The 15,662-nt window shown below is 36.9% G+C and overlaps 1 protein-coding gene across 1 annotated transcript in view; it reads left to right on the top strand.

Moving 5' to 3' along the window:
* Positions 1-15,662, top strand: part of nf1a (neurofibromin 1a) — a 456,100-nt gene that overhangs the window by 392,670 nt on the left and 47,768 nt on the right. The window contains 3 exon segments of the mRNA XM_051931227.1: positions 5,381-5,516; positions 11,838-11,995; positions 12,301-12,423. Of these exon segments, the coding sequence (XP_051787187.1) occupies positions 5,381-5,516; positions 11,838-11,995; positions 12,301-12,423 (417 nt within the window).

Below are 15,662 nucleotides of genomic sequence, written 5' to 3'. Positions count from 1 at the left end.
TTTTCCATGTACTGCATGGACTGACAGGCAGAGGCTAACAAATCTAAAGACTGGAGCGTCTTTTTCATGGTGAACACCCAGTGGTGTGAGGCAAAAAGTGTTTCTGTTCTCTGTCTTGTTCCTGCTCGCCTCATCTGGAATATCTAACCATCAAGTGCCATCCATTTTACCTGCCTCTTTGAATTCAGTGCACTTATCACCACGGCGATCTACATCCTGCCTCATACGGTACAGCTTTGTCTGAAATACACAATGTGCTTAGTGTGTCTCAAAACAAACACCCGGATGCATCAGTCATCATGGTGGTGGCTTTAATAAAGCAAACCTCAAACAAGTCATGCTAAATCTTTATCAACACATTACGTATACAACCAGAAGAGGTAACACACTGGATCACTGTTACTTGCCATACAAGCAGCGCTTCATCTATAACAGTAATGAGACAGCATACATAGAGGAAGTGGAGAACCTGGCATAGTGGTGTCAGGAAAACTGCCTCCAACTGTATTTCAGGAAAATCAAGGAGCTGGTGGTGGTCTTCGTTAGGAGACAGCAGCAATCCAACATCCCCGTCAACATCAACAGGATTGCAGTGGAGAGGATGAGCAGCTTCAAATATCAGGGTGTTCACATCACTGAGGATTTGACATGGACTGAACATATTCAAGCCCAGTCTGAAAATGCGAGTCAGCCTCTTTACCATCTGAGACAGTTGAGGAAGTTTCAGGTCTCTCCAGTGATCCTAAGGACTTTTTATTCTGCTGTTGTAGAAAATGTCTTGACTCAGAGCATCACCTCATTGTTTTGGAAACAGCTGCGTATGGGACACACCTTATAACCTGAGGGCACTTTTCAGCAGTCTCTAGGGGAGAACCCCAAAGTAAAGCCTTATTATTCAAAAAGTTAAGCCAGAACAGACAATTTTTCACTAAAACCTGACAGATAACTTCACAAATGTTATAAATTATGTGATGTGTCAAATTTAAACATTCCTTTACTTAGAAACTGCTGTTAAACTAGGGGAAAAAAATAGGAGCTCGCTGTAATTTTTTCATATTTTTGTTTTCTGATACAGTATATCTCATGTACAAGTATTGCCATCTCAGTTTTTCACTGCTAAGGTGTTCCCAGTCATGACAACGTTACCTGTCTAAAGTTTCATGTTGATAACACAAAGAAAAAAATAGTTACAGCATTTGGCACCATGAGTCCCCTATCCCCAACCAAAACCTTTCCAAATACCTCTCCAAATGGGTATCCTGAGAAAAGTTTTTACCTAAGAGGAGAGGAGAGTGGAGAGGTTGGGAGCATGCACTGATAGTACATTGCCGCTCCCACCACACGCTAAACCACCTGGATTAAGACCCAAGTGTAGTGGGTGACACCTCAGCACCACACTGTGGAACAGTGTGAGGTTTTTACCGTGGTAGGAGTACCAATCCTGCCACCAACCCCCACGTTTACCTAAGGAGTGAACTAAAAAATAAAGCTTTCTTATTCCAAAACTAATGCAAGGGCAGTCAATTTTTCACTAGAATTTGGCATAATTTTCCCAATGTGATGACATTTGATACAAAACATAAATTCTAAAATTTAAAACAATTTTATGTAAAAAATATAAATGCCTTTATGTGGACAATTTCATGTAACACTAATAACAGAGATGAAGAGAGAAGCATTACAATATATATACACATTATATATAATATATACATATTATGCATTATAAAATGTACATCGTGGCTGCTTGATCTTGCCATTGTCAATGTAACATTACATATAATACTTTTGAGTAACAATGATCTACACCTATCAAAATGAAACTAAATACAAATTACATCGAGTAATTGTTTGGCAAGTTTACTTGCTCAGAAAACTCTTTTTCTGAACTGCTGTCTGTGTCAGACTCAAAATCAGCTAGGTTTTTTATTGCTGTCTTCAGAGTCCACTTCCAAAACCTTGCTCAAAGTACATTTTGGTCAACTTGAAGCCATCTTTTCTGAAAAATATTATGTTCTTCAATGTTTCTGTTTATGCGCCATATGCCTTTGAGAGACTCTGTAGTTCTTTATGCACGATACCAGCTGTATCTCATTATGTTCATACACGGACATCTGTGTATCATTGGAGACATCACAGTCACTGCCATCTAGTGGTATGAAGTTTGTAAGTGTGTGATCTATTGAGTCTGCGCTAATGATCCAGAAATATCAAGTGCTACTTGGTGAAGATGGCTTTGCTGTCCTCTTATTTGGAGGATATCTCATGACTGATACATCATACAATTATGTGCATGGACTTGTTTTGATCAGGAGATTCTATTGTAAGTATTGATGTACCACTTGTAGATATGTGCTATTTTGTGAAGTAATATGCAAGAGCACACGAAGTTTCAGAAGAATGGTGTAATGCCATTTCTGGTTTCCAGTCTGTAGCTTGCGTTTGCTCAGTCAGTGCGAATGTTTACATTTGTTGAAATCTATTGCTTGCGACCTTTTGATTGATGCATAACACTTCGGTATTCCTTATACAGAATAATTACGATTTTTTCAAATATTTTTTGTGACAATTTATGAAACACCCCACGTATGATTTCATGCCAGATTAAAAGTCAACTGTAAATATTGTAACAATTTGATTATTAGGAGTGTGAAGTCAACACCCGTCGCTTGCAAACAAGGTATTGGTTGTGTCTGTGTGGCATAGTTCACGTGTATGATAGAGCGAAAGATGTTCAAACAATCACTTGGCCTGGTACCAGACCACAAAGAGTGTAGGAGGAGCAACTACAGAGAATGATCAGGCGGCGGAATGCTACACCAGATCACATCTCCCATCTCTGCAAGATATACCAGGCGGTGCAGGATTCAGATTCATCTCAGCCCATTAACTTTCTGTTTGACCTGCTGAAATCAAGCAAACGCTTTAGGACTATATGGCCAGAGTACAGAGGCCCAGGAGGTGCTGCTGTCCACATGCCATAAGACTTCTTAACTTGGATATGCCACCACAGATTTTTTAAACTGTTCATTAGAACAGAAACTGAATTCTCTACTGCCCTGCATCTCAGCTGTCACCATGTCATCTAAGCACACTGCACTTACAATACATAGATTATTATATATACCTAAGTTATTAGGTATGCTAACTTTATTCTTTTTTAAAGGCAAGTTAAAACTCATCAGTTCAGAAAGGCATTTAATTTGCATTGATTTTTTTATTCTTCCTCCCAGTTCACTCCTTTTGCTCAGGGACTTATGATTTAATTCAGAATCTCAAACTATGTTATTTGCTAATTTTTCTAATACTTTGCTTGTAGTCTTAAATGTTTTGATGCTAGTTTTTATCTAGTGTCACTTACTGATCTTCTGTTCAAATGTTAGTATTAATATTATTGTTATTGTGAAATTGTAGAGGACAGACAATAACATTTATAGTAAATAGTCTTAAAATGATTCCATCATTGCTGAAGAAACTTAAGCTCCAGAGTATAAATCATGTCTATCTCTATATATAATCTGGATTTGGATCTTGATCTTTGTTTGTCCGTGAATGAATTAGAAGAAGAAGCACTAGATGGCAGTAGAGAGACAGCTAAAACATAGGCATTGCATTAAGAATCTCCTCCAGGCTTATACTACTGAAGACTGTAGTACTCCAGTCACACCTCAAAACACAGACATTCAAACTAAACAAATTGCTGTGCTTTAAATTAACTAATCTTTATATATAATCTTCATTTGGATCTTGATCTTTGTTTGTCTGCGAATTCCATGCATGCGTAGACCACCTTCCAGTTTAGTACGTTGTTGTTACTCATGGATGTCAACAATGTGCCGGAATAACGAAAGGGGTGGTGGACAGTGTTACGCTGGTTAGCTCCTGAGGCCTGGTTAGAGAATGAGATTGCCAAAGATAAAAGGTACGTGCCTATGTAACATATGAATGAAAGAAAGGCAGTGGGTAAAATGAATGACAACGTAACAGCATGTTCCGGAAATTATTATTGATACGTTGTAGCCGGCGAGTGCTGCGTGTCTCACAGTTGTACCCTGGCTTGCTCACATGTCAGTGAAGTGATCCCTATTTATGCTTTAAAGAGCCTGGATACCTATGTGTCCCCCTTTTATAACCATTGCTCCGTGTATATTGCCCTACTGTTTGGATTGCCACAAAGCAACCTGCGAGATTGGAGAAAAGTTGAGAAGAGATCATGAGAGGAAACGACAGCGTCATGAAAACGAGACGGACTGTGAATGGAGAGAAGCAGAAATGCTCTTCCACCACCACATAATTACTATTCGGACAGTGATTCCGAGTAGGCTGTTCCTATCGAATCAATGTCCAAGGGTTTTGTTTTGTAATTTTGTTTCCCTTATAAAAAATCATAATGCTGTGCGACGAAGGGCCCAGTTCACAATTGGCAGCCGTGTTTAAACAGGGAGCCTTTCATAGACAACTTTAACACGCGCAACGTAGTTGGGCGCACATGGCTAGTATGAGTATATTCATAAGTAAACCATTGAAGAATTTGTGGCCCTATAGCTAAAGGATCCTGCTGTAGTTTTCTTTATGTTTTCTAATTTAAAACAGGCTTCCATCTTAAAATTACAGTGTACTCAAAGGAATTTATACATTACTATGTCAAAAGGAGTATTTTAATGTTGGTCATAAACCTGTGCTGGATACTAGTGTACTGATTTTAAGACCTTGACTTACAAGGTTGCACATCTTAGTTTATGTCATAGTCTTTGCATTCATGATATGAGTTTATCATCTTTGTGTTTTCTGTCCATAAAATTGTCTTTCTATTGTGTCAGCAATTGAGAGAGACATTTATTTTTGTTAACTGGCCTAACACATCATTTAGTACTCATATAATATATCTTCCCATGTTTTTGTCAATTTTTTTAAAATATCCAATTCTTGTGTTAATGTCTACAACCAACTAATATTGCAGTTGGCAGTCTTCTGCCTGTTTTTTCAAATTCGTTCCTATCTAAAAGCGATCAAATAAAGAACTTGCAACAAAAAGTATAATTCTGAGCTCTGGTTTTGATGTAAGCATAATATTCAAAAGATAATGTGAAAAACTAATGTTTAATATTATTGAGTCATTAAACCAGTGTGACTTTGCTTAGCAATGCTATGCAGTTGTAAGTAATTTAATCTGAGTAATCTGAGGCTAGGGATCTGCACTGGCAATCAGAAGGTTGCCGGTTCGAATCCCATAAATGCCAATAAAGACTCTACTCTGTTGGGCCCTTGAGCAAGGCCCTTAACCTGCTATTGCTGAGAGCTTTGAGTAGTGAGAAAAGCACTATAAAAATGCAAAGAATTATTATTATTATAATGTTCCTTTTTTTCTTTATTGATACAGCCCTTCTCACTGTATCAGAGGAAGTGCGAAGCCGAAGCAGTCTCAAACACAGAAAGTCACTACTCTTGGCTGATGTTTCAATGGAAAATGTTGCCATGGATACATACCCTTTGCATCACAGTGATCCAAGCTGCAGGTTAGACTGTTTCCCCATTTATCTAAACAATATTTCTTTCAGACTGGTAATACCCTTTAGTGTTCACTTTCTTGCAGTGTTTTATACAAAGGTTATCAAAATGAAAACATTGGTAATTTTTGATCTTTTCTGCCACTTGTGTATTTTACATGCGTTTACTCTACATATATTGGCTTGTTTGAGTGTGAAGGATCAGGTCATTTTTATTGTTTCTTTGATAGAAAGGCAGAACATTTCATTTTACACTTTATATCTTAATGAGCAGCAAGCTTGCCAAAATTCCTCTTGAGGACAAACAAAATTTTATCCATCTATCTAAGATCAAGGCCACACTCAAAGAATAATTCAGTTGAAATTTCATTGGTGTTTTCTTATTGCGAGAAGCATCTGTGGTAAAGATTAATTATTTGTTTTTCAGTCCAGTTATCTATTTTTTCAATATTTTGTACATTATGCTGGCAGCTAAAATACAGTGCCTATAAAAAGTATCTACCTCATTGTAAGTTTTCAATACAGGAAAAGTCTATAGGAAAAAATTATGTATTCTGCAAAACCCTGCTCCTTGAAAGAAGATTTATTTTCCAGCAAGACAATGACCCAAAGCATAAACCCAATGCTACACAGTAATGGCTTAAAAACAACAATTCTACTGTCCTGGTTCCTCATGCATAATACCATGCGTAGAATTCACACTAAAACATGACGTATGGACAAAAGCGGAAATGTGCATACGCACAAAAAAATCCAGATGCATAAATCTGTGCGTTTGCCAACTTCCACGTTCTTCCGCTACATAAATCCTGGTCAGCGTGAAAAGTAACGCACATGCACGCGCCTGCTGCCACTCTTCAACTCCTCCCAGAATTATGCCTCCTTGAATATGCAAATCAATATACATAGCCCTTAAGCTCAGTGTTCTGTGAAAAGGCAATGGCAAAAGCACGGGGGAAAATAGAAGAATTTCAGCGAATACCAAGTGGATGCAAGAAAAAACATTTTATTTGTTGGTTTAAACAGTGGTATAAACAACATAAGGAAGTTGATCAAGTGATATAGCGTGTTGGAGAAACTCGAAAGCTCTATGTTCACAAAGTCACACAGTGCCCGAAATAGAAAAGAAGTTGTCAGATATCAAAGTTGCAGTGAAAAGGCGAGTTGTAGCCCACCATCTGAATGTCATATGAAAGCTTATTTGAGTACAGAGAAAACAGAAAAAAAATAGGGACACACACAATGAGAAAAAGCTCGAAATGTCAACTTTAATCTCATAATTTCCACTTTAATCACGTAGTTTATTTTGTCATTAAAGTAGAACATCATAAACTTCATCTTTAACTCATTTAATTTACTAGTTTCTCAAATACCATCGTAACTAAAGTAGCATGTTAAATACTTTGTTTTGTATGTGTTCTTCTATGTGTGGGAATCACTACGTGCTTCTTAAACGGGCTTTCCCTTCCTCCGACAGGACACAGAATCCATTACATTCGTGATATTACAGCTCTCTGAATAATTAAAATACTGAGATGTATACTTGATATTATTTTCAAGATGATAGGAGTTAAAGCATGTTATTAAACATGGGAACACGGTGACGCAGTGATAGTGACGAGTTGATGCCCTGTCCAGAGATTTTTCCTGCCTCCCGCAAGATGCTTGCTGTGCCGTGCACGACCTTCGATGAAATAATTTATTGCAGCAGTACTGTCTCTTTCAAACGTACTAACCCCCAATTCCCGTCCTTCCTTTTCTTTCTCCAAGTAACCAATCGCTACACAATCAGCTATGTAATAGATGTTAAGCCATCTGTAAGCTTAGAACGCTGATTCTTCAAAACTTTTAAGGAACACTGAAATATCTTCGTAGTACATGTTTAATTATTCTATCCATCCAGTGTCGCGCCAGCCCCAGCAAGAATACAGCACAAGGCAGGAACAGTTCCTGAACTAGCTAGCGCTATGACACCGTGTCCTCATATGTTTAATTATTAACAATATAGATTATTTAAATGATGTTAACATTTTATCTGTATAATGTAATAAACATATTTTGCAGCATTTCATCTTAAAAATGATATCGTCGTCATATGTAAATATGTGCTTTATAAAGTGGCTCAGGTTGTGCAATATTATAACTGTATCGCAAGTTTACAGTGAGGTGATTGAACTTATAAGTACAAACAGTTCTACAAGGAACACTTGATGGACTGATTGAGTGCGTTTATAGTTCTTGGGATGAAACTATTTCTGAACCACGAGGTCCGTACAGGAAAGGCTTTGAAGCGTTTGTCGTATGAGAGCAGTTCAAATAGCGCATGGCTGAGGCAGCGTGTGCTTGATGCTGTATACTGATAATTCTCTTTCCGATCAGCTGCTGTAGAGCTGTGATTCCACACTCAGATACAGTGGGCTAAATACTTGAGAGTAACAACACTAAAGCAGCTATGGAATTTGGAATAGTTTGGCCATTCCGTGAACCATTATATTGTTACAGGTTAATTACAATCATACTGTATGCCTTAAACTAATAAACAATATGCTGTTAATTTCAGTGTATTTGATAAAGCCGCGTCAGGGATGTGGATCTAGAAAAGAAAGGGAAACCACATCCCAAATGCCAAATTTGGGATGGGAATATATACTGTGTTTTCTCCATGGATATCTATGATTTATACTGCAGAATGGAATGTATAAAAAATAGAAATAGGCCTTTAGATTAGATATAATTTATTGATCCCCAAGGAGAAATAATTGCACACCAAAAGCAAATCAAAAAACATAAAAATACATAGATGTCAACTCAAAATACAATATAAGACAATACAATAAAAACATAGTACAATAAATTTTATGCTTAAAAGCACTAGTAAATTGATGTCTGTACTGTTTTTCCTAAGATTTCAGGCTGGAAAGAATTAAGGGAAATTGAGGGAGGCATTGAGCTGCATAATGTCTGCAGGCAGAAAACATCCACTGAGATGCTTCTTATTACACTATAGCAGAATGAACCTGTGGCTAAAAGTACTCCAAACAAAGCTTGTATTATACTGGAAGTCTGTTATATAGAACGTAAACAAGAAGGGAACCAGGATGGTTCACTCAAGTGCCCCAGTGTTACACACCACCATCTGTGACAGGCAGCCTTTAACCCTCACAAACTGTCATCTGTTGGTCAAGTAGTCCATGATCCAGGAGACTGAGGGGCATCGAGATGCATAGCCCTTAACTTCTCCTCTAGTCTGTGAGGCAGTATGGTTTTAAAGGCACTGAAGAAATCAAGGACATAATCCTGACTTTGGAACCAGCTTTCTCCAAATGGTAGTAAGCTCTGTGTAGCATATAAATCACAATATTCTCTACACTTGTGTGAGTCTGGTAGGCATACTACAGAGGATGTAGATGGTCAGTAACCAGAGGCTGTAGCTGGTTTAGGACCAGCCTCTTAAAGGTCTTCATAATGTATAAAATGAGAGCAACTTGCCCAAGGTTTTTGGGAAGCCTGGAGTGCCCCTACATTGGCACAAGGACTACACATCATGTTTTCCACATCAGGGGAATGGGAGAACAGAGTTGGCTGGCACATGTTTTCAGCATTCTGGGGCTAATTCCATCAGAATTAGGTACAGAGGTGGTGAAGTGTGGAGGTAACAGTAGGGTAGCCCAACACCTCCTCAATTTGCACACAGTGGCTAGCAGTGTTGGGGGTTGGATCTGGACTATAGTGAGTCAAACCTGTTAAAGAACTGGTTCTGTTAATTCTATTTGTTCTTGTTCCCTTCTTCTGCAGCTTTTAGAGCCTGCTTGTAATCAGAGATAGTTCTCATCCGATTCCACAATTTTTACACTGTTTTGCTCTAATTTGCACTCCACCTCTGCTTGTATTGCTTTTTTTTTTTTTTTTACCAGATCTGAAAACCTGAAGTAGAATGTCATAAACTTCATCTTAAAATCAAAACTAATGTAGCACATTAAATGCTCGTATTAGGTGTTTCCTGACCCATGTTAATTGCTAAATACATCTTAAACTGACTTCCTATTGCACTGAGAGGAGCCTCAGGCAGTGATCGCCACACAAAATACAGTCACTTCATGATACTACTGTTCTCTGAACATTTAGAATGCTGGTGGGTTTACTCGCCGTACTTCAGTTTCCTTTCAAAGTCAAGTAGGATGTGGGGTTTTGTTATGCTAAATTGACCTTAGTGTATGTGTGTGCTCGTATTCAGCCTGCAATGAGCTGGCGCCCCGCTCAGGAATTGTTCCTGCCTTGCGCACAATCCTTGCTGGGATCGGCACAACTCTTAATGGATGGCATCATTAAACATGTCTAACGAAGAGTTTTGAAAGTTCCAAACACTCTGTATCCTGAGTTTTATAGCTAGGTTTACTTTCACAAAGACGTTTATTGTGTGGTGATTTGTTATGTGGAGAAAGAAAAAGGAAGGATAGGAACCTAGGGGTTTGGTACATTTGACAGAGACAGCACTCCTACAATATAGAAAGTTTGCTCAAAAGAACATCCATTGAATTCTGTGTTTGTGTCTCCGACCACTAGCTCACAAACTCAACATTTACACAATATTTCAGTTAAACCAGTGCAATACCCATTCATACATCCAGCATTTTGGAGCCTTGTCACACCTGCTTTAAAGGCCCTCTACACTGAACATACACCTGGAGACCCCTTACTGTTAGGGAGAAACACTGCTGGCACGCCACTGTGCCCCCACATGTTTAATACATGTTTTTAATGCATTTCATCATGATAATGATATCAAGTATTTATGATAGCATTCAAAATGTTCAGAGAGCAGTAGTATTATGAAGTGAATGTGTTCTGTGTGGCAATTGCTGCCTGTGGCTCCTCTCAGTGCTGGAGGAAGTCAGTTTAAGAAGCACGTAGCGTTTAACAACTTGGTAGGGGAACACTTAATATGAAGCATTTAATGTGGTAAATAAAATTTATTATTATTATTATTACATTAGTTATAACGTGGTTTGAGAAAATCTAGTAAATTAAACATTGATTTTAAGATGAAGTTTACGACATGGCAAAGTTAAACTAGAGAGAGACACTTAGTCCCTCAGTGTCCTCACCGTGTGACTCACAAACCATATCCCAGTCAGTGTTCACAAAGCCATCCTTTCAGAGGCTCCAAAGCCTTCCTTGTCCATACCTGCATGGCCCTGGTGGTGGCTGGCAGACACTGAACAATGGGTTTACAGTGTCCTCCATAATGTTTTTGGACAAAAATACTTTTTTCCTTGATTTACCCCTCTACTCCATGGTTTAAAATTGATTAAAGTGCAAATTGTAGACTATAATTTAAGAGTATTTGCATTATAACACCTTTTATACATGGTTCCCCCTTTTAAGAGCACCATAATGTTTGGGACAATTGACATCACAGGTGTTTGTGGTTATTCAGATGTGTTTCATTGCAACTGTTGCCTGTCTATTGAACATATAGTTTTTAGCTATAAGCATAGTATCCATAACTCAGAAAGATGTATTCATTATTTAAACAGTTCTGTGAGCAATACAGCATGCCTCAGACTAATGTTATAATTTATTGCATTTCAGAAATTTAGTTTACTCTAATATACCTCAGTTCCTGTAAGTACTTCTGTCCATCCATCATCAAGACCTGCTTATCCAGGGCAGAATCATGGGGAAGCTAGAGTCTGTAGCAGCAAGCACTGGGAGCAAAGCCGGAACAATTCCTAACTTCATCAAAAATAGAGGCACTACTAGTCTACATTTCTACAAGGAAGGAGTAATTTCAAAATTATTTAAATTCTTAAAACAGCAGAGGAAGATTTTGTACTCATGATCATAGATACTAAGTAGAACGCCATTCTTCAGATAATCCATTCCTTTTCAGTTTGTATGAGACATTTTGTAATTCATTCTAAAATAAAGTATTTAAATAAAGAATTTAATAATGAGCTTAGTTATTTTAATAATTATGCAAGATTAGCCCACTCCTACATCCCACTCTCCCTTGACCATGTTTTGTCTTTATCTTTGGAAACGTTTGGAGTCTCGGTTGACCATCATTCTTTTATCACTTTCTTCAAAGATAACACAAATGAAAACCCATCGTCATTGTCCAATGTAATATAATTTTTTTTTGGCCAACATGCTGTGTAATTTTGCTTAACTATGAAAAGCTTATACCACACTATCTTTCAAAGGTTTTTGCTGTTCTGTGTTGGCTGAAATTAGAATAGAGTTTTTACACAAAAAGAACTGATCCAGCAGCTTCTAACAAGAATTTTGGAGTAAATCCTAAAATGTGATATCTGCTCTGATCTGCAGGACACTAAGAGAGAACCAGCCCTGGTCTTCTCCTAAAGTTTCTGACCGATACCTTGCTGCTAATTATCCTCCTGTGGGGCAAATCAGCCCTCGAACTCGAAAATCAATGAGCTTGGATATGGGGCAGCCATCCCAAGCAACTACAAAAAAACTGCTTGGTAAGTGCTGCATGAGAAAATTTTGGAATTAATACTTTCATATTTTGATATGATACAGAGCTGTCAACCTCTGCTTCTTAGAGGGCCATGTGTTGACTCTAGGTTAATTGTTAAGCCGGTATTTTTGCGGGAGCTCCTTCTTTACAGTTTGTTCAGTGAAAAAGCATGATTGCAAAGCTGTTGTTAATGATATTACAGTAACTGGGACCTCTGCACGTTTCATTTGAGCAGCCATAATATAAAACATTTATTATTGTGTAATATGTAATTTATATTTATTTAATTTTTATTTATGTATTTTAAAGGTACCAGGAAAAGCTTTGACCACTTGATTTCAGACACTAAAGCACCAAAGAGACCAGAAATTGAATCTGGCATCACTACACCTCCCAAAATGAGGAGAGTAGCAGAAAATGACTATGAAATAGGTAGGTATTCTATAGTAGGAGCACAACATGCACTGAAATTACTTTCAATATGCAAAGTTTTGTTCTAAACCATGCCTACAAGGCAGTGTCGTCATTCTGGCAGCAAATTTTTACTTAGTTATATTTCACATCCTTTTTTTGTTTTTTAAAGAGTGTTTGCTTTGAGATTTAAATATATCTTGTTTTGTGTTTTGTACAAGTAACTCCAGTGCACAGAGCTTCTTGCTTGCCATTATTTACTGGATTATAATTGCGACAGAAACTTTACATACTAACTTGAAAGTGCATTAAAAGCTTTCAGGTATCAAATGTACAAGTCTGTATGAAATGGATAAAAAGGTGCCTTAATTGGCAAATACTAAATTATGTTTTCAGATTTTTTTTTTCAGATTTTTACCCCTTTACTGTTTGTGTGTATGTGTGTGTGTGTGTATATATATATATTAACCACCCATACAATCAGATTGTGATTCAGACTACGAATGCCATGTATATATATGTATATATATATATATATATATATATATATATATATATATATATATATATACACACACACACATACCCACACACACACAGTAGTTGTATATAGCTGTGTTAAATTTCAATTTCACAAGCCAATGAGCTCTATATAGATTATTTTTATAACTTAGGCAGGTGGTGTGTTGTGGTGGTTAAGGCTTTGGACCTTAGACTTCAGTCCCTGAGGTTGTGGTTTCAAATCCTGCTACTGACACTGTGTGACCATGAGCAAGTCACCTTATCTGCCTGTGCTCCTATTGCTAAAACAAAAGAAATATAACCACCTATATCTGAAATGTTGTAAGTTGCCTTGGAATAAGGCATAGTATTTATTATAAATATTACATTAATAATTAATGTTATATCATTAATAAATTATACATATATTATAAAGATAAGCCCCCTAGCGCCTTCTATATTCTATTATTTAACAGAGTAAAAATCATGAAATAAGAATAAAATATTCACTCTCATTACCGATTGGAGTATTCCCGTTAAACTGAGGTCCACTATGCTTGATGAATATTTATAAGAGACTAAATAAATGATCCATTCATTTTAACTGACATTCTTATAGATAAAAAAACTTCGTGAAAATCACGTGAAAACTTAAGTGGTATGCAATGGGTCATCGTAACTCAACCGTTAGCTAACTAAATCACCTAAATACAAACACTGGTGTTATGAATAGATATTTTTTTTTAATAGTTTGTTCCTGTGAAAGAAAGTTTACTCAATCAAAAATAAAAACCACGACTTTCTTGATATTTTAGTTTATAATTTAAAAATGGAATAAGAATCTGAAAATCTAACAACATCATATTAAAGTTTGATCAATTCTGAAAAGAATGATACCAAATATTTATACGTAGGTTTTAAAATAAGCCCGATTTAAAGCATGACAAAAAATTCACATAAAATCGTTGCACTTTTAGGCTTAGGATTTTATATATATATATATATATATATAGAGTAGATTAGGTCACTAAAACTAATTACTCTTGAAATTGCTATAAATAGTTCCCAATGAGGAAAACATTCCTAATTTAGATAAATCCTTGCTTTTTTTTCTTCTTTTTCTGGTGACTAGCTTTTTGTGGATGATAATTGCAAAATACAGTTTTTGAAATGGGTAATCGGAAGGGATAATGTGAAATTTGAGTATGTAATGTAATGAACCACCTTAGTGGGATAAAGTAAATGAACACAGCACAAAGATTTATTGGAGTTTGAGGCAATGACCCTTGTATCATAAATAAAAATACTGTAATAAGCTGTTACTTTCCATTAGGAGGAAAACGTTACTTCTTAAAAGCTCAGATGTTTCAGGCTCGAAGTGCAACACAAATGTCTCTGGTAACCCCACTTTCGTGTCCTGTCCATGGGGTACACCACGAAAATCTATGCTCCGCAGTTTCAATTCTGTAGCAAAATAATGTTAATCCCTCTAGTCCACTCCAGTATTCTGGCTTCAGAGCATGCCTACTTAATGGAGAAAGTTCCACCAGATAATCCTGCTGCACAATGGTCCTCCCTTTATGGCCAGTTCTCCACAGCTCTTGATCTTTCTTTTCACTGACAGCTTGCTTCAAGCTGCTTACCCCTTTTTTGTGCAGTCTACCCTGGAGATTTCCACTCCTCAAAGTTTTTGGATTGTAATATTTCCATATATAACACCCACCAGATCATCCCTCTCAACAACGGCTCAAGTGTCTATTAACATCATCTTAAAATGCAATAGTGCAGGTGTACCTATTTCATTAGTAGATGTTTACAGATTTCATCTGTTTACTCCCATCACTCAAATATAGCAATTATTCCTTGAGCTTCGTCGAACTTTCTCTTTCCATTTCATAATGTGACCGCGTGTATTTCTTTCCTGTTCAGAACCCCACAACTTTTTCACTACTTTGTCCACCTTATTGACTAGTGGTGCTTTTCATGTGTCTCCATTCTCAACGCAAAGCTTATACATAGCATCATAATAATAAATACTGAAAAAATTTAAATTAATTGATAATTTAAAAAAACACATTTCAGCTAATTTTCTTTTTTTCTACAATATCACCAAATTTCATCAAAATCCTTCAAGGCGTCTTTAACGATTTTGAAGTATTTAGCTTTTCTGTTGTGGGGAGAGTTTACCTCTAAATATTGAAATATCGAAATGTCCCATTTTAGCTGATAACTACTACCCCAGCTGTGGCATTCTTTCATATTTCAGCTTTTAGCTAAACGGAAAATAGTGTTTTTGTTAATGAGTGAATCAGTCAGTCAGTCAGTTTTGCATTTTATATATATATATTGTAAAGAGGAGACAAAACACTAAGTGTTGAGGTACCACCCTGGTGACCCCATACAATTGAAATAAGGCAATAATGAAAAAAACACACAATAAGTTGCAGATAACGAATGTCCTTTCAGATGGGAACTCAGAATTGAATTGAACTCAAAATGGCATCAGTGGAAGAAAAAAATATCAATCTTCCGTTCTGCAGAGGGTGAAAGTGACAAGGCATTAGAGCACAGTTCCAACCACTGGCTCAGTTGCTTATCACAATTGACAGAGCCCTTAAGCTCACTCCCAAGCATATGCACATGACAATATAAATACAGGTGGAATCCCTTTATAACGAAACTCATGGGACCATAAAAATATTTCATTATAATGGAAATTTTGTTATAACGACTATGAGGAAAATAAGTATAGTATTGTG

The sequence above is a fragment of the Erpetoichthys calabaricus genome, chromosome 8 (genome assembly GCF_900747795.2).
Source record: "Erpetoichthys calabaricus chromosome 8, fErpCal1.3, whole genome shotgun sequence".
Taxonomy (NCBI): Eukaryota; Metazoa; Chordata; class Cladistia; order Polypteriformes; family Polypteridae; genus Erpetoichthys; species Erpetoichthys calabaricus.
Note: the sequence above shows the minus strand (reverse complement) of the source record. Positions and strands in the feature narration are given on the sequence as shown.